Genomic DNA, 25,986 nt, shown 5'->3' on the forward strand with positions numbered 1-25,986 from the left:
TTGCATCCCCCCAAATTCATCTGTTGTGGAATACGGTGGTAAATTACAAGATCGCACAAAGAACAGAGGCCTTGGCTGGGTTAATGACAGCTGGGTTTCAGTGGCATCCAGTTTTTCAGCTAACTGAAATAAATGGCTGACCCAGCCAAGACAAACATCACCCTCCAGGCTGGGAGCTTCATGTCACAGGGGAACGGTAGAGCCATCTTATGTCAGCTGGTGGTGGCGGTGGACGGCCTCTGAGGCCGATCTCCAAGTCAGAGCTTCCACTGGAAGGTGTCTGAACACAGCATGAGGGCATCCAGAACTAGCAAGGTAACTTTAGACCCCAGGTGACAGATACCAAGCATTCCCTGCTACCCCGTTCCGGGCCCCAGGCAGACACCAGAAACCCGCCACGGCAGCTCTCTCTCCTGATGTGCTTTTCCTGGTGGATCCAGTGATCTAAAAGCCACCACCAGCTGACCCCAGCTGGCCCAGCAAGGGAAACCAGTATGCCACAGTGGGGAGGACAGCACATCTTGTCAAAAACAGCCCCACTAGGGCTTTGCACCAGGCCAGGAAACACTGGACTAATGTTTAACCGGTGAGAATTCCCATGAAAGCAAATGAGAAGCCAGCAGGTTGCCGAGTGTTTCACAGCAATACCTCACAAGTTACTTTACTAAGAAGCCCAAACTAAGACAACCAACCCATACTTTACTAACTAACCACCCAGGGCCTGAGACCTGGGAGAAACTGCCATTACGCACCGAGTGGCTACAGAGAATCTGAAACATGGACGTATCATCTACCTCTGATGAGAAATGGGTCAAGAAATGGGTCTCTTTTTACTGGACTTCTCAAAGATGGCCATCTGCTTCATGCTCCCAGGTCAGTCACTGGGGTCCAAACCCTCACCCTCTTCTGCGAGGGGAATTCCCAAGCTGAAAGCATCAGCCAGACCATCCCAATGAAGTTAAGAACAGTGTTGTCGTCTCCATGAAGAGAGGTTCTTCTCAATGCTACCTGCAGGCTTGCAGCCATCACGTCATCTTTCCAGACAGCAGCCCTCCACCTGTCCTCTGTGCTCTCCCCTCCCGTCCCTCCTACTGCGGAACTGCCAAGCTCCCCCCAACACCCATGGCTCTGTCCTCTGTCACTGGGCCCTGTTCTTTCCTGGTAGCAGTCATCACAAGAAGCTGCATCAACACCAGACAGGAAGTTACCGGAGCACAAGAGCTCTGACTGTCTTGTCCTTGGCTGAATTCCCCTTGCCTAGTGCTGATAGGGATTTAAAAATCTGTGATCAGGGGCACTTGGGTGGCTCAGTGGGTGAAAGCCTCTGCCTTTGGCTTGGGTCATGATCCTGGGATCCTGGGATCGAGCCCCGCATCGGGCTCTCTGCTTGGCGAGGAGCCTGCTCCCCCCACCGCCCCCCGCCGCCTGCCTCTCAGCCTACTTGGGAATCTCGGTCTGTCAAATAAATAAATAAAATCTTAGGGAAAAAAATCTGTGATCAGCTGCAAAGACAAGTTGGAGGAGAAACTCACCAATTTAGTTTTTCTTAAATGTGAAGCCTTCAAAGAAAAATCTAAGCCTTCATAAAATTAAGCCTTAAATGATATCTGAGTAGCATTCATTTGAGCTGAAATGTCTGGGTTTTCTGACCAATGGGAGAGGAAGAGTGAGTCTGTGGGCACATAGGCATGTCATAAGGAGGAAATGTCTATAGATTCAGGAAAGTGTTTGGTCAATGCACACACTCCAGCTTCTGGGAGTCATTCCAGAAACCCAGAAGCAAGCTCCTCAAGTCTGTTCCTTCCTCCTCAGTGTTATCCTGGCTTATGGCTTTGGGGGCAATAACCCTGACCCATCCGAGGCTCTTCCTGCCCCAGGAGTCCTCGGATGAGGTTCTGCCCCCTTTCTCACCATACTCAAGACAAGGCATAGGTGGACTCAGAGGCAGCCCCCAGGGTCCTTGTATCCACACCATAGGGACATCAACCCAGCCAGATGTGTGTGGAATGGCAACTGTTTCATTAAATAAACAGACCAGAAACGATGGAGAGTCTTCCCCTTAAAGCACAGAAGTTGGAGGGCCCTTGCCTCTTAAGTCATGTATTTCTCATTGTTTCAATCAGTATAGCAGTGGTTCTCAACTAAAGGTGATTTTGTCCCAGAGTGGACACTTGCCAATATCTAGAGACATTTCTGGTTGTCCCAAAATGAAGGGGGTGGTTTGGAATACTACTAAATGCCCTACAATGCACAGGACAGCCAACCTCCTCCCAACAACAAAGAATTATCCCATCCGAAATGTCAGGGTCCTGAGGACGACAAACCTTAGTTTTGTTTTTTAAAGATTTGATTTTTATGTAATCTCTCCAAACCCAATGTGGGGCTCAAATGCAAAACCCCGAGATTAAGGGCTGTACGCTCCACTGACCGCACCAGCCAAGCACTTGACAGACGCTGCTTTGAAATAGAAAAGATATTAATAAGTAAGAATTGGAGTTTGTGGGTCTCTTTCGTCTACCAGGACTATCCACGAATAGCAGAAAATAAGAAAACACGTATAAGGTAAAGAAGAACCAATCACAAAATAAAGTGGAGATTTTCAGCTTTGTAAAAAACAACAACAACAACAACAAAAAAAACCACCTCTCCCTTAAATTAAATAGCGGGTCTTCCAACACGTGAATGATTTCTAGTCCAAATGCCAAGCCAAGGCGTTTTGCCAGTTACCAGCCCTACTGGGAGCTGGGATATTCTTGGGAGACAAATAAGGAGAAGCCATAAGGAGAAGTTCTCCCTCTGCACCTCCTGCAAGTATCAGACTCTCTTTCCCACTCAGACATGAGGAGACAAAACCTGCTTTCATGCCAAATCCATTATTCTCTGGACACATTTCTACGGGATTGCTTACCAGGGATGTGGGCTCCTCCGTACGTGATGTTGACGTCGTAATCCCCCGGAGCAAAGGGGATGTACTCAGCGCTACAGCTTCCATCTTTGTTATCTCTGCAGTTGATCTTGGACTCTGAGGGTCCCTCCACGGTTATGCCAAGCCCACCAATGCCTGCCCCTCTGGAAAGGGTGGAAGAGAGAGTGAAGTGGGACGAGCGCTTCATGCTAGTCTGCTTATTGCCAGAATTACTTAAAATCTCTCTATAAATAATCCCAGGAAGCCAATTTGATTCAACTGCTGAAAATTTCTCAACGGTGTCATAGACAGACGGCTCCGACCCCCTCTTTCCAATGCTTATCCTTCATTTTCACATCTGATTGCATCTGTGACCCATTCTAGCAGGACTACTTCCAATACTTCACTTAACCATAAAATTGGCTGCATGCTTCTGCATTATCCAGTTAAGGAGCTGTCATCTCGGTCTGGTTTGCTTAGCCATCTTATGACTGTAACCAAGGGGTTTCTGGTACTTCCTGAGGTATACTCACCCTCTCTCCGTAGCATAAAAGTCTCTACAAAGCAAATGTCTCCTATACCATGGAAAAAAAAAAGAAGTCTCCCAAAGTTGGGAGATCAGGACACATATGCAAAATATACCCATAAAACTCCTTTCGAGGGGCACCTGTGTGGCTCATTCGGTTAAGTGCCTGCCTTCTGCTCAGGTCGTGATCTCAGGGTCCTGAGATCGAGTCCCACATCAGGCTCCTTGCTCAGCGGGGAGTCTGCTTTTCCCTCTGCCCCTCCCACCACTCGTGTACTCTCTCTTTCTCTCAAATAAATAAATAAAATCTTTAAATTAAAAAACCCAATTCTTTCATTTTTTAAAGAAATTTTTAAAACATTTTATTTATTGATTCAATAGAGAGAGAGAGAGAACAAGCAGAGGGAGCAGCAGAGGAGGAAGGAGAAGCAGGCCCTTCATTCAGCAGGGAGCCTGATGTGGGACTTCAATCCCAGCACCCTGGGATCATGACCTGAGCTGAAGGCAGATGCTTGACCGGCTGAGCCGCCCAGGGACCCAAACCAACCCCTTCAGATAGGGGCATGAAAGAGGGCACATGATGTAATAAGTTCTGGGTACTATATGAGACTGATGAATCACTGACCTCTACCTCTGAAACTAATAATACACTATATGTTAATTAACTGAATTTGAAGAAAAAAGAAACAAGCAAGAAGGCAGACAAACCATAAGTGACTATTAATCTCACAAAACAAACTGAGGGTTGCTGGGGGGAGGGGGGTTGGGAAAAAGGGGGTGGGGTTATGGACATTGGGGAGGGTATGTGCTTTGGTGAGTGCTGTGAAGTGTGTAAACCTGGCGATTCACAGACCTGTACCCCTGGGGATAAAAAGATATGTTTATAAAAAATAAAAAATGAAAAAAAAAAAAAAGCAAGAAGGCAGAAAAATGAATAAATAAACACACACCCAGGGTTACTCCTTTCAGAGTCAACACACAGATCCCAGCGCCTTGCTCACCTGGTAACTACGGTGAAGACATTGGGTTTGTTGGTAAAGGCCTCTTTCAGTCCGGGTCCTTGGGCCTGAACCCGAGACGGCTGGCAGCCTTCGGTTACAGCCACTTTGAAGGGGCTATTTGGGATGGGTACGTCATCGTACGTCACCTCCACTATGTGGAGACCTGTTCAAAATGACAAACAGAAATTATATGCACAAGAGTCACCTACCTGTGGAAAGAAAGACTCTCCTGCCAGGTTTCAACCAGGGCTCACACGGACCCGCCATCCCGTGTTACTGGAAACAAGCAGGTTAAAGAAATAGTACAATATTGGTATGATCTGATTTTTAAAAAAAAAATGTACCTATTTATTTAATGCTTTCTGTTCACCTGGCAGCCACACAGCCCTCCCTCCCTAACAGATAACACATATGCAGAGGGCCTCTCCCCCAAGCAAGTATCACGAAGTCTGTACTGAAGTTAGTCATCTTAAATGCACTATTCTGATTTGGAAAAACTTCCTCCTGTCATTAGCCAAAAGACAAAGGGAAATCCATGAAACACAATATCCATGCATCTACATAAAGAGATGGACTATGTCTACACCGGAATACTTACAGGAATCATAATACCCAGGTAATGAAAATATAGTGCTTTTATTTTTTCCTTTAACTTTTCAAGATTTGTCAAATTTTCAAGTCATTTCTAGAATTTTAAGAAATTATGTAAAAAAAAAAATTAATACAAACGGGCGCTATGCCATGATATTAGCCATAAGCTGCTCAGAGGAGCATGAGGCTAACCTTGCCCACAATGTCTGTCACACTCCAGGGCCAGCTTGTCAGGCACTGAGCGCTCAGTGGCTCTGCTGGGGAGGGAGATTTCCACATGTCCCTGTCATTCTGTCCGTGCCTTCATGGAGACAGGCCAGACTCATGGGGCAGGAGACAGCACCAGTCACCCAAGGAAATGGCCTGGCATAGCTCTGAATGATGGTCGTGTCCAAGGAGAAGTCAGCTCACCTTTCTCGAAGGGTGTGTACTCCACTTGGTAGGTCCCGTCAGCGTTGTCCGTGACGAAGCACTCGGTAGAGGCCCCCGAGGGGTTGGCAATGTGGGCTTTGATGTGGTCGCCCCCCACCTGTGTCAGGGGCCGTGAATCGACTGTGAAGTCAGTGGTGGCTTCACGAAACACGTCTGCGGAGCAATCACACAGAGGAGAACGTCACCAATGCCTGGGACCTCGGAACATATCCAAGAACCAGGGTTCTTGACACTTGAGGTACATTATGTCTAAACTCGGTGCCAGCAGATGGGTGTTTTTTTTTGACTCTCCAAATCAAGAGTGTTTTTTTTTTTTTTTTAAAGATTTTATTTATGGGGCGCCTGGGTGGCTCAGTGGGTTAAGCCGCTGCCTTCGGCTCAGGTCATGATCTCAGGGTCCTGGGATCGAGCCCCACGTCAGGCTCTCTGCTCAGCAGGGAGCCTGCTTCCTCCTCTCTTTCTGCCTGCCTCTCTGCCTACTTGTGATCTCTCTCTGTCGAATAAATAAATAAAATCTTAAAAAAAAAAAAAAGATTTTATTTATTTATTTGACAGAGATCACAAGTAGATGGAGAGGCAGGCAGAGAGAGAGAGAGAGAGAGAGGGAAGCAGGCTCCCTGCTGAGCAGAGAGCCTGATGCAGGACTCGATCCCAGGACCCTGAGATCATGACCTGAGCCGAAAGCAGCAGCTTAACCCACTGAGTCACCCAGGTGCCCCCAAATCAAGAGTGTTAATGACCACCTCCTCCCTGCCACCATCCTGCAAAAGCTGCTTCTTCCCACGAGGGTGGGCTGTGGAAGCCCCCACCCTGTGACTACACAACTCCTTGCACACTTTCTGGACAAAGGTGGGGTTGACTCTTGGACAGGGTAAAGCGAAAAGACAGACCTGCTCTGCAGCAAATATGGTAACAGCATCACATTTTAAACCTTTTCAATTAGTGCCAAAAATGAAAGATCTTGAATTTCCATGTAAAAATCACAATTTCTGGCTTTGCCAGAAAAATAAGAATATCTGTCGGCAGTATTGGGCCCTGTCCCCCCTTGAGAAACAAAGTGAGGCTCGGGAAGCAGAAATGTCACATGCTCACAGCTTTGCTGTGGTCCCTCTCTTCCTGATGCCGAGACCACAGGAGAGTGCTTTCTTATGCTCCACGTGGCCTATGGGGGTACATCAGTTTGCACATCTACTCTGAGTTTCTGGGGACCCCTATGTCCTAAGTTATTTTGCAGACTTTTTAATGAAACCCACCTTTTCCTTCTATTCCTGGCCCAAAGACTTTGACCCTGCTGGTGTCGACGGCGGGATCCACCTTGACCCTGGTGGGGAAGTGGGGCACCAGCTCACCGCCATACTTCATGGTCAGAGTGTACATGCCAGCAGTCAGGGGCACGTAGGTCACCGCGTAGGTGCCGTCTTTGTTGTTTTCAATACAGACTTCGGCTTTCGCTCCCGAGTCTGAGATGGCTTCCAGGCCTAGGGCCCCGGGGCCTGCTTCCGAGCAGTCCACGCTCAGCAGCCCGGCTTCGCCCACCTTCCCGTGCTGGAGACCCGGTCCCGACGCCACGACTTTAGAGGGGTCGAAAGGCATTTCAATGTCGGCTTTGAAGGGAGAACCAGGTATGTGGACTTCTTCAAAGAGGATGTTGACAAAGTACTCCCCAGGCTTTGTGGGCAGGTAAGAGACAGAGCAGGTACCATCCCCATTGTCAGAGCATTCGATTTTGGCCTCACACGGACCTTCCACGGTGAGGCCCAGACCTCCAGTGCCTGCTCCTTTGGTGTCGATGGTGAACTCGGCAGGCTTGCCCACGAGACCACCTTCAAGGCCAGGGCCATAGGCTTTCACCTAGTTCAATAGAAAATAAAGTCACACTCTGCCTAACACTGGGGTTGCTGCTCGGCCAGCCCTGCTCGCCACCCCAGCCTGCACTCGGCGCTGAGCTGCCTCAGCGGTAGAGGGGCCCTTCTCCCTCAGGCCTAGCTCGCATCAGACAGACACTGCCACGGAGCCACAATGCAATCATCCCAGGCTTTGAACGGCTAGCCGAGGGAGACACACCTGTGAGCTCAGTCAACTCAGAAAGCCACAGCACAGAGGCGTGGCCCTCCAGAGCACGGGGCTTGACTGCCCGTCCGGACATGCCCTGCGTTTCTGAACCACGGGCCAGAGTAGAGACCTAACGTCTCATCTCACACACTCACACACACACACACGCACGCAGGGCTGAATGCTCTTAGGGATGGCTTTTATGAACCTCTCTGTTGCTTCGACAGCTACGCCTCCCTCAACAAATCCTATGTAATAAGACACGACCCTGGAGTGGTGGGTATGTGTCACGGTACGTTTGTCCAAACCCGGAGAATGCAGAGCCCCCAGAGCGAACCCCCATGTAAACTACGTATTTGGGGGTGAACACACTGTCAGAGCAAGTTCGCAGTATGAACAAATGCACCGCTCTGGTGAAGGATGGCGATAATGGGGAGGCTGGGCACCCGCAGATGCAGGGGTAGGAGGGAAATCCCTGTACCTGCCTCCACGTTTTACGACGAACCTAAAACCGCTCTGAAAAACTGATTCTGATATAAAGATGTATATAAAAATTCTGATATAAGGATTTAAAAGCAAATGAGTAAACAAAACTGCTTTTACAAGAGGGAGGGGACAGGATTTTCCTCTCTGATTCAACAAATAAGACCAGTTTATAGGATTCGTGCTGTTCTAAAACCCTTGATTCAGGGCTACCAGGAAGCAATGAGAAGGAGATGGATATATTTTTGATACTGAGGTATAAAGTTCCTGCAGGGTGAGCTAACCCTTATGGGCTTACTGTGAAGCGAGCGCTGTTTGTCATGCTACCAAGTGAAGGGACAGAACTCAGGGACGAGGAGTCCCTCACCCAAGCCTCACTGCCAGAGAGCAAGAGGAGGAGCAGTGTGGGGAGGACACCAAGCCACCCAAAGGTCCCTTCGGGCTGAACTGCGGGAGGGAAAACAACTGTCAGCCGCTGGGAATGGACCTTCCTCAGAGAACGATTTTCTACAGGCCTTGGTCAAGCAGGATCGGTGAAGGACTACAGTGTTCTATTTGACAACAGGAGACAAGTCCCGGCACAGGAACGAAAGCTGACCTTGGTGGGATCTGGTGGCAGTGAGGCCTCCACTGTGTAGGGGCTCCCAGGCACGGGGTGTCCATCGTAGGTGACGTCGATGGCATAGAGTCCCTCCTCCCGAGGGATGAACTTGGCCGTGCTGCTCTCCCGGCCCACCACGGGCGCCACCATACAAGGCACAACCTTCCTCGAGGGGCTTAGGATGGTCACATCCAGCTTCCCCTGGCCTCCTGCCCCTTTTGTGTCGATGGCGAACTCCTGACCCTTCCCAACTTCGACTCCTGGAAAAGGGAGACACGCCCGAGTGATCAGCTCGCCCTTTTCAGCAGAAAGAGTGGTTGAGAGCAGACCCGTGAGGGTTCCCTGGACATGAGGCATTATCTCAGTCTGGGCCACAAGCAAGGGCAGATACCAAGGACAAGAAGCAAGACTAAGTCAGGATAATCAGCATCTACCTAGATAACAATCAGTTCGGGAACAGCTACTAGCTAACCATAGATATTCTAGCAATGAGAGCTGACACTTACTGATACTATAATGATGGGTTACTTAAAAACCAATAACGATTGATCACTCAATGACTGCATTTCTCAGTATAGCACATGGCCTCCTTTAATTTTTACCACAACCCTAGAGTGTTATTTATTAGTTACCAATGGCTTTAGCAAATGGGAAAACAGTGGCTCCGAGGTCAAGGAATGTGTCCCGGGTGCCCTACGCAACAGACCACAAAGGTGGGACTCACGCGACCTCGTGATCTGCTCTGCCAACGAGGAAATCATAACCTGACGCTATCCTCTCTCCTTTACTCACTTCTGGTATTAACTTTATATCAAAACATTCCCAGAAGCCAATGTTTTATTTACTAATTCTTGGCAGCAAATTTAATCCCACAGCCAACAAGGCAAAAGTCAGAGAGCTAGTCAACGCAGGGGCACCAGAGCGAGTCCAAAGAATGGACTCTCTCTACTGCACCGATATTCGAAAGATCCCTGCAAAGCAGGGCCTTGGAAAAACCGTGTGTTGTATCTGACAAAAAAAAAAAAAAAAAAAGGAAAGGACTCTGAACCAAAATGACAGCACTGGGAGCATCAGGCTCCCACCACAAGCCAGGGAAATTCTGACTCTAGGGCAGTAGGAGGCTAGACCAGCACCTCCGAACCACAAGCAAGGAGGCCTCAGAGCACCACGGCCCAAAGGCTTTTCCTAATTGGCATCATGTTTCTCCTGTTCTGGAACTGAAGCCGTAGGTGTCTTAGAGGAAGCAGCAATGAGGAGACCCATGAAAGGACTGGCCAGTGACTTTTACACACTTGGAGCTGGCCGAGCTTCAGAGAACCCAGAGCTGGGAAGTGGCCTCATTCACAACCTGTGCGTTTGAGTCCCAGGTCAGTGAAGGTGCTCATCGATGGTCCACTGAGACTGAAGAGGTCAGCCGGGGACTGGGGATGGGGGGGATGCACGGAGCCTTGCGTGACCCCGAAATCAGGTTGAGTGTGTGCTACAGAGGTGTGACCAGGCTTCAGCCGTATGGCAGCTCACGCAAGGCAACACTGGTACGAAGGTTCTCCAAGATGCATGGCTCAGGTCTAAAGGCAGACTGCAAGCATATGAGCATAGCAGGATAACACTAACGCAAAACGAACACTGCCAAACATTTGCTGCCGGCATGTATGCAGAGGGAGAGAGAAGGTCTGGAAGGACCGAAACTGATGGTAACTTTGATTCACCCTAGGAAGAATAAGAGGTGATGCAGAGAGCAGAGTTTAGTTTCAACGGTGGTGCCTTTCTTTTTAGGTGAAAATGGATTTACGCATTACTTTGCGTAAAAAAAAAAAAAAGAATTTCATGATTATGTGCTGAACTTCTGAAGCTGAGTGGGGAGTACACCAGTGTTTATATACTACTACTGTGTTTACGTTTTTATGCTTGGAATTTTCCCTAATACAACAAATGAAAACATTTTAAAATAAATGAGATGAGCTTATAGGAACAAGATACCCACCAAGCTAAAGGAATACGGGGGTGGGGTGGGGGCTGCATCAGAGTCGTGGCTTCTGAGTGCCGGGAGCTGGCTTTTACCCTTGATGGTCCCTCCTCATGTGGATCCAAGGCCAAGGACAGCTAGCACAGCACAAGTCACCAGAAGGTAATGCGTCCCAACTTCTCTTTTCAATGAAAACATCCCGCTGTGAAGCCAGCAGTTACTGAGGGCTGACAATGTGCCAGCCCCTGAATTATGAGCTCATTTACCTTTCAAAATATTCCCACGAATGTCAAGTGTTCTTAACAGTGTTCCCCCTGCCCACACTGTACAAATGAGGAGACGGAGGCTCAGGGAGGTTAAGCACAGGTAAGGTCACAGTGCAACCCTGCTGCGTGGCCCCAGTTCACACCCATGTCTGTCCCACTGCAAGGTCTGTTAGGGCAGAGTTTGCTCTCCTGCCTTTGGGTATCTGTTTTTCAAGATTTTATTTATTTATGTGACAGAGACACACAGCAAGAGAGGGAACAGAACAGGGGGAGTGGGAGAAAACGCAGGCCTCCCGCTGAGCAGGGAGCCCAATGAGGAACTTGATCCCAGGACCTTGGGATCACGCCCCAGGCCGAAGGCAGACACTTAACGACTGAGCCACCCAGAGGCCCTCTGCAAATTCTCTTTTGAAAGGCATCTAACAGGCAGCCCCAGTCGGGGGGTCGTCGGTGACCCCATCTCCCCTGCCTTCACCCACTTACTGTTTTCCAGTCCATTAATCTTGATCTTGCTCAAATCCAGTGGAGCGGCCACACCCACGGTGAAAGGGCTTTTAGGGATGGGGTCGCCGCCATAGGTCACCAGCACCTGCATAGAGCCCTGCAACGAGAGGACAGCAAGTGCACCTTTGGGCACCAACATCTAACGTGCTATTGATTTCATTTTTTTAAAAAGATTTTCCTGATTTATTTGTCAGACAGAGAGCACACAAGCAAGGGGAGCAGCAGGCAGAGAAAGAAGCAGGCTCCCCGCTGAGCAAGGAGCCCAATGCGGGACTCAATCTCAGGACCCTGAGACCATGCATGACCTGAGCCAAAGGCTGATGCTTAACAGACTGAGCCACCCAGGTGCCCCCTAGCTTGTTGTTTAAACCCGCCTTCCAGATCTTTCATTCTTCCGGAGACTCGGGGCGCTTCACTCCAGCGGATTTAGAAACACCACAGACGTATTTCTCTAAGCTTCTGGCCCCATGGCAAAAACAACCGAGAAGTCAGATAAAATCAGAGCTGCTAAGAACAACAGGGGAGACTTCCTAAGCATACTGTATGCCGTGCTTTCAAGCATTTCCTTGACTCAATCTCCAAACAGTCCAAAGGGGTGGTTCTCACTGCTGTTCCCGTTTTTCCAGGAAAGGAAACTACAGCTCAGGGAGGTAGAGGCACTTGCCCCAAATCACATGCCTGGTAAGTGCGAGAGCTGGACCTCATACCTAGGGCACCCGGACCTCCGTCGTCTCAGCTGCTGGGCCGCACTACCCCCTGCCCAGCACACACTGGCCCCTGGCCGCGGGTAAAGCTGCCATCTACAGGAGCCTCTCACTGACCAAAACCAGCTTTTTCTACGTCTCGGAAATCAGTTTCAGGCCTGTAGCCTGTGAGAGGGATTTGCTCACTACAACAGCCTCTAAACTCCCACATCTATGTCAAGGAAAGGGAAGTTGCAAGTGTGAAGGGAACCCCGCCTGTGGGTTTGGCAGGCTGCTGCTTCGCAGCTCCGGGTCTGTGGGAGCGCTGACTATATATGCACAGGGCGTTTCTCCTCCCGCCCGTGCGGCCCACTCCCTGCTGGCTTCCCCTCTCCCATCGGCTAAGCATCCCCCCCAAATGCCAAACCCAGGCTCCGTGAAAGCCCACGGCGGTCTCCGTAGATGAAGCTCTCCCTCACCTCAAATACCCCAGGCATACCGTCAAAGGCTATGGAGGGAGAGACGATATCCCCTGAGAATCTGGGGTTGGGGAAGGGTCGCCAGAATTCAGGCTTTACTGAAAGCTGCCGGTGATCAAGTGTTAAAGGGTGTAGCTTTGGGCCCACATGTATTTTCTCGTGCTGCCATTTTTTAAAGACTTTATTTATTTATTTGTCAGAGAGAGAGAGAGAGAGAGAGCCCACAAAGAGGCAGAGTGGCAGCAGAGGCAGAGAGAGCAGGCTCCCCACTGAGCAAGGAGCCCGATGCAGGACTCGATCTCATGACCCTGGGATCATGATCTGCGTCGGAGGCAGCGGCTTAATAACCAACTGAGTCACCCAGTCATCCTTCACGTTACTTTTCATAATAAAAGAAAAAGGGGGGGGCAAAAGCTAAGAAAAGAACTGGCGACATCAATGAAGGAGGGAGGACCGGATCCTCCGGGATTTGGGGGGAGCGCACAATGTTCATGGTAGAACGTGCACAGGTCCGACCCAACAGAGCTCAGAGCCAGCCCAGGACAGGACAGGTCTCCTCCTTGTAATAAGGAAGTCGGGGAGTGGCTTGTGACTTTCAGCCGCCATGGCATCCCCATCAGGCCAGCAACTCCCAAGCTTCCATTTGACCACAAGCCCCTCATTCATTCCTTGAGGGAGAGGCCTCACGGCTGACCATGGGTCATGGAAAACCCTTCCTTCTCCACCAGCCCTGGAAGTCTTCTGATTGTGTCCCCAGTGTGCCACAGGAGAGGGAAAAGTCCTCTTTCAGTTAAGCCTACCCATCCCATGAAAGAAAGTGTGTTCTCATCACCAGTCATTAAAAACAACAACAAAAACAAAAACAAAAACCTCAGAGAGGAAATAAACTCTACTTAAAATAACCTAACAAGGGGGAGGAAGAAATCTTAAGGGGCTTCCACCTGGACCGCTTGTAGCACTTAAGGTTTCCTCTGGGGTGCAGCTAAGGAACGGACTCTGCTTGCCCCCCAGAGTGGGGTGACATGAGGAATGTCTGAGAAATGACCACTGGTGCATTTCACAACGACCTTGCTGACTACAGGACAGTTTTACTCTCTCCCCACTGCGCCTCTGAGACCTTAATCCCACCCTGCAAACACAGGAATTGACCCAAGAGCTCAGGTGAGGACAGGATCAAGTGAGCTACCCACAGCCCCCTCCTCCTCCAGTGACCTCTGGGACAGGCAGGGAGATCAGTGAACCCACAGGGTCTCCTCAAGGCACCCCTAGAAGTGTGTGGGGTTTATGATTCCCAGTGGCTTCTGACCTGGTGGGTCACGGAGCTGTTGCCACCGGCTTCTCAAAGCACTTGCTCTTTGTGAGGGAATATGGGGGAAGAAACCCAAGTCCCTTGAGGTCACAGAAAACCGAAAGCACAGAAGGCAAAATCCTTAGGAGAATATGGCATGGTGTGATCTCCCTTCTAGTCTCCCTCTGACCATCCTCAAGCCTCAATCCAACAAGTGACTCCACCAAGGCACAACAGCTGACCACTGCTTTCCCACAAGACCGTGACTGGTGGGTTCACTGCAGGTCGGCAGGGATCTTCAAGCTGTGGCCCAGAGACCCGGAGGGGGACAGCTCCTCAGACAGCATGGCCTGCATGCTGATGGTGACGCAGTCTCACTGGGCCAGGAGCCACTGCCCTCTCTCCACACACACACTAAACAACTCCATTTCTGGAAAATTCCAGTCTGCTACCCAAAAACCACCACGAGAAGGTGCACTCTGAGTATGAGCCCTCAACGTACACTCCCTGCCTCCACATTGGGCAGGGCCTTCTGGGCTGACCCAGCCTTCTTAACCACATCCAAGGGCAAAGCTCAAAAGGCAAGCTTATTTAACCCAATCTTGAGCTGTATGCCGCTCTTCAGAAAAGAGAGATCAAAGGTGGACAAGGATGTGCTGGCCCCACCGTCCCTACAAAGTTTTTCTGTTGTCTCTGCTTGTGAGTAGAGAGGCTCAACCTTGTGTATTCACACTTTACGCCATAAATTCATGTAGAGACCCTACACCATCACGTCCTGTGCTCAGACTGGGGCCAGAAAGATATATATACAGGACATACTATCCCACCGCTGGGGAACTCACCATCCAAGAGAAGAAATTCAATCTGCTTTCTCTGCCACAGAGAAATATGCGAAACTGCACGTTGCCCAAAAAATGAAACCATGAACTTTGTTCTAGACACTGAACAAGAAGGACCAAAGAGGCACGAGGTGAGCTGCTCACACTGGAGGTAGTGACCGACACCCGAGACGGCCAGGCTCCCTGGGTATATGACCAGCACCATTTGAGCAAAGCCCCATGCGCCTATGGAGCCTGCCGAAAAACCTGCTGTTCTCCAAGAACTGTATGAACTTGACCCTGGGGTGACTTCGAAGTAAGAAGCTTTCCTCTCTAGCCTCCACCTCTGCCCCAAATGGCAAGAGGTTCTGAAGCCCTTTCTGGGGGTGCAGGCCCAAACCTGATTCTGTCTTGATGTCTGCAATTTACTTTCGAGTGGCTCAGCCAGAACCCAATGAGGTTTGTAGACAGACGAGAAAGCAAGATGTTTTATAGGAGTCAAAGACCTTGTGACCTTGACCAGTGTGCATGGCTATGCTTTCTGGTACCTTCTCCTAAGGAATGTGGAGAATTGGCAATAAGGATGATGTCACACTGGTGCTCCCAATGGTGAGTCTCCTGCCAGCCCTTGGAAGCATCGGGAAAATAATTACCTACGTAGCCCTGAACGCCCTGATGAATAAAGAGCATCCTACCTACAAAAGTATTTTTACCATCACTAACAAGGAAGCCCTCCTTAAGGTCAAAACAAAAATCAGGAAGGACAGCTGGATGTAAGAGGCCACATCTTTACGGTGGCACAGAATTCACCCCAGAGAACCGCTCCCACCGCCAAAGAGTCCATCTCCAAAGACATGTGGCCCCTAAGGCAAGGGGACATGTGCACCACCTCCTCATCCTCACCATACCCGTCGTTCCTTCCCACTAGACTCCAGGCAGCTCCTCACTGAGGGTCAGGCAGGAGTGATGCTTCTCTCTTGGGTGGTGTTTCTATAGAAAGCATCGCCCCCATTTTCCTACAAAAGGTACCTCACACAAGGGAGACTATTTTCCTCAGGAAAGAAGAAATCTGAGAGGTTCAGAAGGACTGTGTAGAACACTATGCATAAAAAATAGTAAATCCAGGCTTTTCTTCTGGGTTTTCTGTTCCTCACATCCCAGATGTGTGGCCATGAAGCAAACTCCAATTTTGAACAAATTAACATGAATTCACACAGAGAGGCTGAGAGGTCATTTTTTAGGTGTTTCTTGCCTAAAATAATCAGAGCAAAAGGACCTGGATCGTAAGATCCTGTGTACGTTCCTGGATTTTGTAAGAGGACAATCTGGGGCCCTAGATAGTATCTCAGGCCTAGGGGACCAAGGGCTGAACTGGGTTTTGAGAGAGACCCACTCCACCACCTTGTAAATGGGACCAGCAAGAAAACACAAAGGGGTCACCCTTCCTACCCTTGGAGTAAGTAAGACAAGACTGCATTTAAGGGCAGCTGGTAAGAATGGGAGAGTGTGTGGACTAAGAGGAAAATACTAGGTTCCGAATTTCAAGAGCTCGCTGTTTCTGCTAAAACCTAGAATAGAGGTGGGAGCTGGGGATGGGGAGAGACAAGCTAGCTTGCCCCTTGTACTTAGGGAAACCTTCAGGCCTCTCCTCTCTCACAGAACCAGCCAGGCCTCTTGCCAGCCCTCCTGGAGAGGCTCAGAATGACAGGAATAAAGAGCCTGTCACCCACAGAGGAGCACCTCAACAAAGCACCGATCACAGCCTTGGTGTCCAAAGTGCCCAGCACAGCACTGAGAGGGAGAGGGCCTGGGCAGGTGGCAGCGGACACAGGAAGGACCCTACCTGCTGGGTGGGTGTGTATTTGACGGTGTGGGAGTAGTCGTAATTGTCGATGATGTCCAAGTCCTTCACAGCATCTCCAGGAAGGGGGCTACTGAACTGCACGTTCAATGGGGCTTTTCCGGCCCCTTTGGTGTAGACCGTGAAGTGGGTTGGTTTCCCGTTTTCCACACCTGGAAGGACAGACTGTGAAGTGAGGAGACAGGCCTGGCTGGAGCGGTTTCACTCTTACAACCAGTCCGACGGGTTCATCAGCCCCAGCCCCAGCCCTAGCAAGGCAGTCGGTGACAGGGGCTGGTACTCAGGAGCACTGCCAACCCCTCGGCAGGAGCACCGCCTCTGCTGAATGGGAACCCCAACAGGACCAGCCTTTCGAGGAGACAAGTCCCTCAGGGTCCCCGGACCCAACCTGCCCATGGCCACTGGACTACAGAAGGTCTCTGGGATGGCCTTTCACGGGTACTCTCTTACCTGCTTTGCTGAGCCCTGGGCCTTCTGCCTTCACTTTGCTGGCATCGTGGGAAGGGTCAACTTTCACTCTGAAAGGGCTGGCGGGGATTTCCTGCAGGGGAGACACTATCTCAGTAGGAAAGCCCCTGAATCTTCTGCCAGAGCTTAGCCTTCTGCCCAACGTGAAGGGGAGACCTCTGTGACTCTGGCGGGCAACAGGCTAACTTCTTTCCCCACAGGTCAAGTTTTCATACTCTAGCCTAAGGTAGGGGCCATCGGGGGTCATTCATGAATGCCTGGATCCCTCCATCACAGGCTTTGACCTGTGATGCTGCACAGCTGAAGGAAGGTTTCCTCCAAATGAATCAGAAAACTCTGAGCCTTTAACACCAAAAGTCGAGTTCTTAGGATGCAAAAAATCCTACCAAGAATAAAACCCAAAATGACAGTAACAAAAAGGATTGGGCTAAAGGACAGGCCCTTAGGTACAGTTCAGAGCTAAGGTTTGGGGAATGGGAGGAGCTGATCAGAAACAGGATTGTAATTCTTCACAAAGAATGGTGCAAATTATCAGAATAAAGGCAGAACAGGCTAACTGGATGAAGTCAATTCAACACCAACACCTCAGGCAGAGAACTTTCTCTTAAGATTCCATCCTTACAGGAGGTTAATCTGAATCATCAGGATTCCACTGTTCCCTGTTTCAGGTACCACTCGCCTTATCTTCACCTATCACAAATAAATACAAGCTCAATTTGAAAGGTCAAACCTCCTCTCCCTATAGAGGTATAAAGGTCAAGGCCAAAGCCATTGCTTCCAAGGAGGAGAGGTAGAACACATCCAGAAGTTCATTATGTTTCAGTCAAAGACTTGACAAGCATTTCTAACAAACCAGTCTCCTTCCAGAGCCCTGCTATAACCCATGAAAACACTGTGCGCCTCACTTTGGTCAGAAAGTGTTAAAACTTTAGTTCTGGGTGGGTTTTTTTTTTTTTTTTTTCCTTACGGTATTCAGGAACCAGAGAGGAAAACCTGAGAATTCTCAAGACACTGCCCTATTGCTAAAAAAAACAAAACAAAACAAAACAAAAAGGAAATATGCACACAGGTGGCCAGAAAGAACCCAGGCCCAAACACACACCTGAGATGCAAAGAGAACTTTGATAGTGTATCGCCCGGCGGCAGGAGGCACATATTTGACCGTAAACGTGTCGTTGGCGTTGTGAATAATGTCAAAGTCCACGTCTTCCTCATCCTCACTTAACACCCGGGCATCACATTTAATGCCAACGCTGACATCACCTGGAACAGACCAGCTTATGAGCGCACCGGTGTACAAGAAACAGCATGTCCCATGCAATCACTTCCAGCTCAGCTCAGCTAACACCCCAGAAAAGCAGTTGGGAAGTTTCCAGTGACAAGCCTGACAAAGGGATGGTGCTAAGTCAGGGCTTTGGAGGAGGAATAGAGGATTAGCAAAGATCACCAAGGAACTGCCACAGACGCTCATTAGATGAACAATTACCTATTCAGGTGCACTATTTTCTAGCTCAAAGTTCACTGCCCTTCCAACATTAGGAAAAGACCATTCTTCCTCAAGAAGCATCAACAACCTCAATGGGGGAACCCTCCACTCACCTTCCCCAGCCTCAGTACAGTCCACCGTGAAATGAGTAGGCTCATTTGCCTTCAGTCCACTTCGCTCCACGCCTGGCCCAAACACCTTGACCTTCTGGGGATGGCTACCCTGCCCGATACTGACCTAAAAAGAACACAGTCCAAAGTTATAGCCAAGTTTTCCTCCACTTGGACCCAGTGAAACGTTGCTAGTTAGCATGGAGCCCAGACTCGTCATAGGTCCTGGTTTTTTCATAGAGTGGCCAGGATTAGGAATCTCAACCTACCCTATAGGGGCTGCGTGGGATGTTCACGCCTCCCCAGACCACAGCAATGGTATGCTTGATGGCCTTAACCGGGGTGTACGAGCAGGCATACGTGCCGTCCATCCGGCTCTTCATCTGGATGTCAATGGGCTGGCCTTCCCCATCCTGCAAAAGAGCAGGGGCTAAGAACAGAAACTCGCCTTCACATAGTCTTCATCAAACAGGGCCACCATTGCTTCCCAAGACCATCAAGTCACCACCCATCCAACAAAACATCGAACAACTATGATATGCCACACTTTCACAATGTCGTCACCACAGGTGACAAAATACTGGCTGCATTTATTTGTTTTTTTCATAAGAGCAAATGACCCTGCTAGAAAGTCATGACCACTCAATACCTCTTAATTTGGGGGTGCCTGGGTGGCTCACTCAGTTGGTTAAGTATCCGACTCTTGATTTCAGCTCAGGTCATGATCTCAGGGTCGAGAGATTGAACCCCTGCATTGGGCTCCATGTTCAGCAGGGGTCTGCTTGAGATTCTCTCTCCCTCTCTGCGCCCCCCCCCCCACTCAGGTGTGTGCTTACACATGTGCACACTCTCTCTCACTAAATAAATCAATCTTTTAAAAAATCCTCCTTAATTTTAATTCCTGCATTTAAATCCCTGGGCCAAGTTTGATTAAATTAGATAAACATATTCAATAAACGCTTATTTACAAACCTCCGGTGAAGGCCTAGGTAGCTTTGGCCACACTGAAGGACATGTACAGGGGAAATCTGAAATCAAGCCTCGTTTCCAAAGAATACAAATCATAAAAATGAGAAAAGCACCCTGGTTTTACATATTAGAATCCCATGTAATCTGCACATAACCTCAAGAGATATTCTTTCTTATTCCCAGCGTGCAGATGAATAAACTGAGGGTCAGGTAACAGAGCCAAGTCGCCCTTACAGCGGCGAAGCATGTCTCCCGATGAGTGCCTGCACAGATGGTCCCTCGAAACTTACCTGAGCAAATATCTTCAAGGGGGCTTTTCCAGCATCCTTAGGATCCACAGTGAACTCACACAGGTTGTTGACAATGCACCCAGATTTCTCCAAACCTGGCCCGTATGCTTGGACCTGGGGCAAAGGGCCAATAATGATTCTCCTTCTGTGCAATGCCTGAACGAAACCCCTACATAATGACCAAGGACCCAGGAACAAGATGACAAAACCACCGGTGTCTGGTTTCACATTACCTATGTAACAGGATGGCTAGGGAAGGAAGAAAATGCTCCAGCAGGTTGTAACCCCAAAATTACAAACAGTACCATTAACATCCTAGCAGGAGGAAACCTCTCCAAAACCAGGCCCCAAACTAGCCTGGGGCTCCTTGCCTTGTTCTGAGCAGAGACAACTTCTAGTACCCAGGGCAGGGATCTCCAGTCATGTCTGGGTTCAACGTTTCCACACAGAGGGGACTCAGAACCTTTACCACAGACATCCCAAAGGTTTACAGCTCTAGAGAACAAAGGACCAGCCACTGGCCAATGAGGAAAGGCAACTAGCCCAGACCGCCTCCAGGCTACAAATGGCTCCCCGTGTGGGCCAGGGCAGCACACGTGGAGGCATGGAGGCTTCCTCCTGGCAGCCAGGCCACCTCAGACTCGATGCTTAACTGCAGTCTAAGAGTGTGGCAGAAGCGCTTAGAAATACTGTTCCCATTTAAGAGACGGGAGCTGGGGAGAAAAAGAGCAGCAGTGCCCATGACCCCCTGCACGGGCCAGGCACTGGGCGAAGGGCTGTCTTTATGCACGTTAGCTCCTTGAATCATCCCAGAAACACTGGGAGGCAGACAGAACCATCATTCCCACTGTAAAGAGAAAGAATCTTTTCTTTCTCGCCCAGCATTAGAAAATTCTGGAGTGGTACTACCAGGGTTCCAACTCAGATCAGCACCCTTCCTAAGCTCTACACGGCTCCTCGCGGCCATCCCTCAACAGGCTGGTTAGGGTCACCCTCTGCGCACCACAGAGAGGGCCAGGAGCCAGGAGGAGAGCACAGAAACGTGACAGGCTCACCAGATCCGGGTTGTAGTCTCCTGCGGCCGGGTGGATGAAGGCCATGTATGGGCTGTCCTTGATGTCTTCGTCATCACACATGATGTGAACGGCGTACTCCCCGGGCTCCTTGGGCCAGTACTTGACATCACATGATCCATCGTTCTGGTCATCATACTCAATCTTTGCCTGGGAGGGGCCTTCAATGGCAAACCCTGGGGACAAGGTGAGAGGGACCCCTGGTTGCATGGTGGAAAGAACCCATTCTATTGGCTCATTCCCTCAAAGCAAGTATCAGCCAGAAGACTGAAATCTGTTTGCATCCCTTTCTGACAAAACCAAGACTACTGAGTCTTCACTAGATATGGAAGGTTGGATTTTATACCATGGGGTTTTGTTGTTATTGTCGTTATTATTGTTTTAAAAACATCATCTATCAGGGAAGGTTAACTAAAACCTTAAACCAATGCCCGCCCTTTGCCCCATCAAATCCGCTTCTGGGGACGCCTCGGTGGCTCAGTTGGTTAAGCAGCTGCCTTCAGCTCAGGTCATGATCCCAGCGTCCTGGGATCGAGTCCCACATCAGGCTCCTTGCTCAGTGGGGAGCCTGCTTCTCCCTCTGCCTCTGCCTGCCATTCTGCCTGCCTGTGCTTGCTCTCTCCCCCCCCTCTCTGATAAATAAATAAAACCTTTAAAAAAAAATAATAAAGATTAAAAAAAAAAATCCGCTTCTGGGCTCTTGTCTAAAGGAAGTAATCAAGGCTATGCATAAACAGAAACAGTCTATGTACTCAGCACTGTTTCTACAGGAAAACCATGGAAGTAACCAGAGAGCCTAACAATAGACATATCCATGCAATGGAATTCCAAAGAAGCCAAGGAAAATGAAGACAAGGCCTATCTTTATGAGGCGGAAAGATAGAAAGATTACCCCGAGGTATTCTTTGTGGCAGATGAATGTTTCTATGTCTATGCATAGAAAAAAAAAAGCCTAGAAGGATATGCCAAAAGGTTTAATATCATACCAAAACATTGATTCTCTCTCTAGAAGGAAACACTAAAGGTGATTTCTTCTTTTTGGCCAGTTTGCTTATTCTTACTACCTGAAACAGTTGGTCATCACCCTATGGCCAGTACTCCTATTTCTGTACATAAGGCTTTGCTGGGACACAGCCACACTCCTTCCCTTACCTCCCCCTTCTCTGGCTGCTTTCATGCAGCCACGGCTGCAGTGGGGAGAATATGGCCCACAAGACTGAAATATTTGCTTTCTGGTCCTTTTTAGAGCAGGTTTGCCGACCACTGTTCTCAAGTGATCCTATATACATCAGAGGTGTGTTTAAAATATACTGTTCCACTCCGAAGAATATTTTTTCTCCAAATTTCAAATTTCAGCCAAATTCCTTCATTCATCTAGACTAAGAATCAGTCAACATGATTTGACGAGTGCCTCCTACGTTCCAAGCACTGTTTCAAGCACCATATCCACAGGAAACCTCTACCTTGAGGTTTAGCAGATGGATGAATGAAGAGGCAGAGGGCAACTTGCAGGGCAAGAGGAAAAGGAAAATCGCAATCCCACAGCGGTACCAAGAGTTGGACTTGGGGGGTCAGGAGGCTGGGGGAAAAGGGGAGCGAGGCTTGGAGAAGGCCCGAGTCTCAGTCTAACACTGGAACCAAGCCTCATGTCATCTCAGCCCTCCAGGGCTGCTGGCCGGCTGCTTCCACCTACCCAGAGACCCCACTTCAGAGCCAATGGACTCCACCACGAAGTCCGCCGAACGCCCGACAATTCCACTGTGGAGGCCAGGGCCCCACGCACGAACTTTCTGCATGCCTGCTTCAGGGCCAACTTGAACCTCAAAGGGGCTAGGAGAAAAGGAACAAAAAGCATTAAAGAAGAGCAAAGAAGGAACTAAATACAGTCATAAGCTGTTTTTTTCCACTCCTTTTACCTGGAGTCCCAGTGTCCAGCCAAGCCCTTCCTCCACACAGGTGCACCCACAGCCATTGTTATGTCAACAATATAAGTACTGTGGCTGCCTTGGGGCACTCAGGTGGCCGCTAGGTGGGCTCTCAAAACACCCTGCCTCACACTATCCTTCCCATCATTCACCTTTTGAGTGCAGGGCTCAGCAGACCTCGAGCTCGGGAAGGTAAGAGTGTGCCTGCCTTCCTATATCCTGCTTATATTATATGAATAAGGGGCACCTGGGTGGTGCAGTCGGTTGGGTATCCAACTCGTGGTTTCAGCTCAGGTCATGATCTCAGGGTCCTGGGATGGCGCCCTGTATCAGGCTCCATGCCCAGCATGGACTCTGCTTGAGATTCTCACTCTCCCTCCCCCTTAGCCCCTCCCACCTGTGCTGCCTCTGTCTTTCTAAAGTAAATAAAATCTTTTTTTTTTTTTAAGATTTTATTTATTTATTTATTTGACAGAGATCACAAGTAGGCAGAGAGGCAGGCAGAGAGAGAGGAAGGGAAGCAGGCTCCCTGCTGAGCAGAGAGCCCGATGTGGGACTCGATCCCAGGACCCTGAGATCATGACCTGAGCCGAAAGCAGAGGCTTTAACCCACTGAGCCACCCAGGTGTCCCTAAAATAAGTAAAATCTTAAAAAGTATCTTGTAAGACAAAAACTAAGTTGAACAGGCTTTATCTCACACATGAACGAATGAGTTTTTTCTTTTCTTTCTTTCTTTTTCAAATGATGAGCTTTAACTTTAGTATAGCAGAATAAAAAAAAGCAAAGGGGATACCTGGCTGGCTCAGTTCGTACAGCAAGTAGCTCTTAATCTTGGGGTTGTGAGTCTGAACCCCATGTTGGGCATAGATATTGCTTAAATAAATATACTTAATTTTAAAAAAAGATTTTGTTCATTTATTCATGAGAAACAGAGAGAGAGGTAGAGGAAGAAACAGACTCCCTGCAGAGTGGGGAATCCAACGTGTTACTCGATCCCAGGACCCTGGAATCACAACCTGAGCCAAAGGCAGATGCTTAATGGACTGCTGCTCAGGCAACCCAACTTTTTTTTTTTGAGCTTCATGAGTTTATTTTTCTATTTTTTAAAAAACTTTTCTAAACAGGCACCCCAGCTTTTTAAAAAAATCTTTTATTTCTCAAGGTAAATGGAGTTTATTCTTTTCAGTCTAAAAGTGCCCCCAGGAGGGCTGGGGAGAATGAAGAGGGGAGGATAACTGGGATGCCCACAGGCAAAGCTGTAGACTGCGTCCCTTGGCTCCTGACTGCATTCACCTAGAGAATTTTAATGTAAACCATGGCAGATTTTACCCCCATGGCATTCCTGAACAGAGGCACACATTGAAAGAAAGAGAATCTTAGTTTATATAAGGGTGTATAGACACACAGCCCATTTGCTCTCTATTACTGCTCCTTCTGGCTTCCCTGCCTCCCCCCAGCCCCAGACCGCCAGCATTTGATTTAAAGCAAGGCAACCGAAACCACAGTGCTGTTTTTGAGAACAGGCCAAATGTCTGTGTGCTGCTCTTTAAAAAAAGAAGAAAAAAAAAGAAAGAAAAACGTCTTCAACAAAGCAGATCTCTTTCCCTCCTGCAGCCTGGGGAAGCAACCTCCCTGAGCCTGCCTGGAGCCGAGCACGCCCCCAGAGAAGACGCAACTCCGACTGGAGACTCACCTCTTTGGAATGTGGTGTCCCCCCCACGTGATGGCGATGCTGTATTTCCCCGGGGTGCTGGGGTAATACTCGAATGCATAGACTCCATCCAGAAAGCCTTTCTGTTTCACCAGCTCCTCCAGGCCCTCTGTGGGAAGAAAACACACCATTTTTCCAAAGCAATTCCAGGCTCCCAACAAGAATCCAAAAGACAAGAACAGAAAGATAGCAATATCCACAAGATGTAAGCCATAGAGGGAAACGGGCTGCCTCAGAATGCGACCCCCTCAAAACTTGGGAGATTAATCCAAGCCTAAAAATAGACCCATCTCTGCTTCTAAGTGTGGGGAAAAGGAAGATTTCCCACCTTAACCAGCTTTCGAAAGCTCAGAGAACCTTCTACAGTGGTGGGGGCCAACAGGTCCTTGACCTCCTAGTCGTATCTTAATTTTTCCTAATGATCATCGCTAGCTGTCTTAGCCTCTCATGAAATGGTCGAGGGACACTGAGCCCTTACAAGTATTTGGCATGGGTTTCTGCTTACTGTCCTGGCATATCTTTCAGCAGCAGTAAGAAAGCTCCTGCACGCTATCTACAAGAGAACAGGTTTCAGATGCTGTACCACAAACTCCCAGGTTCAGCCATCAGGTAGAAACTTGTTTTATGTTGTGCCCTGAGGTTTGGCTGGGAAAGCCACTTAGCCAAGCGAGAATCCAAGGTCGGGGGGAAAAAAAAAGCCTCCTTGGCTCCTGTAGCAACAAGCCAGCAGGGAGGACAGCCCCAGAGCAACTTGGCTCCAGGTCTGGGCGGTCTAGAACCTTGGCCACCCTTCGAACACAGCCTTCCCCACAGCTTGGTGCTCTGTGATCAAATATTAACTTTCTGGAGCTCAGAGCACTCCTGCCCCAGCCCATTGAAGATAGAGAGGATGGGAGCAACACAGAGACCACGCACATTCCCACAAGGCAAAAACCCATGGAGGGCTGCTATGCCTACAGCCAGAAATGCTGGGGCAAACGCGCGGACGGAGCAGATCCTCGTCCTCGTGTCTGCAGTCTCCTTTCCCGAAAAGGGAAGAAGAAGGAGCTGCAGAGTGCAACCCACCCCTCCACGATCAGCATTTATGTACAAAGAAAACTTAATCTCAGGGAATTTTATTTTCCTTCTATAAGCACTGATCACAGTAATTAGGTACTTGGCATAATTTCATAGTCTATAAAATGTAACCTGGAGTGGAAAAATTACTGGCTTTGGAGACTGTGCTTGCATTCCAGCTCAGATGCTTACAAGCTGTGTGACCTTGGGCAAGACCCCTCCTCTCGAGCCCACGTTTCCTCAAATAAAAAGTAAGCCACTTCAGGTTGTCGCTCCAAGGACAGCACTTTCCAAACTCCATTACATCACTGCTTTTTCGATTCCCAGAAGCCTTAAAATGGGGAGGCTGTCAAGCTACCACTGGTCCCACTGCACCCAGGGCAGACGTTACTAATCAATCCCTGCCTCCTTCCCCCATGGAGCTCAGGGCACCTCAATTCT

The 25,986-nt window shown here is 49.2% G+C and overlaps 1 protein-coding gene across 4 annotated transcripts in view; it reads right to left on the reverse strand.

Annotated features, from left to right (window-relative positions):
• Positions 1 to 25,986, reverse strand: part of FLNB (filamin B) — a 148,823-nt gene that overhangs the window by 39,149 nt on the left and 83,688 nt on the right. For all 4 annotated transcript variants that reach the window (XM_082738607.1, XM_082738606.1, XM_082738605.1 and 1 more), the window contains exons 10-24: positions 24,472 to 24,598; positions 22,546 to 22,682; positions 20,835 to 21,028; positions 19,780 to 19,893; positions 18,790 to 18,933; positions 18,524 to 18,647; positions 18,027 to 18,187; positions 16,907 to 16,997; positions 16,439 to 16,608; positions 11,307 to 11,424; positions 8,589 to 8,851; positions 6,709 to 7,306; positions 5,435 to 5,608; positions 4,433 to 4,595; positions 2,909 to 3,069 (exon numbers count right to left, since the gene is read on the reverse strand). In XM_082738607.1, coding sequence (XP_082594733.1) covers positions 2,909 to 3,069; positions 4,433 to 4,595; positions 5,435 to 5,608; positions 6,709 to 7,306; positions 8,589 to 8,851; positions 11,307 to 11,424; positions 16,439 to 16,608; positions 16,907 to 16,997; positions 18,027 to 18,187; positions 18,524 to 18,647; positions 18,790 to 18,933; positions 19,780 to 19,893; positions 20,835 to 21,028; positions 22,546 to 22,682; positions 24,472 to 24,598 — 2,739 coding nt within the window. The remainder of the gene's footprint in view (positions 1 to 2,908; positions 3,070 to 4,432; positions 4,596 to 5,434; positions 5,609 to 6,708; positions 7,307 to 8,588; positions 8,852 to 11,306; positions 11,425 to 16,438; positions 16,609 to 16,906; positions 16,998 to 18,026; positions 18,188 to 18,523; positions 18,648 to 18,789; positions 18,934 to 19,779; positions 19,894 to 20,834; positions 21,029 to 22,545; positions 22,683 to 24,471; positions 24,599 to 25,986) is intronic.

The sequence above is a fragment of the Mustela nivalis genome (genome assembly GCF_964662115.1).
Source record: "Mustela nivalis genome assembly, chromosome: 1".
Classification (NCBI taxonomy): domain Eukaryota; kingdom Metazoa; phylum Chordata; class Mammalia; order Carnivora; family Mustelidae; genus Mustela; species Mustela nivalis.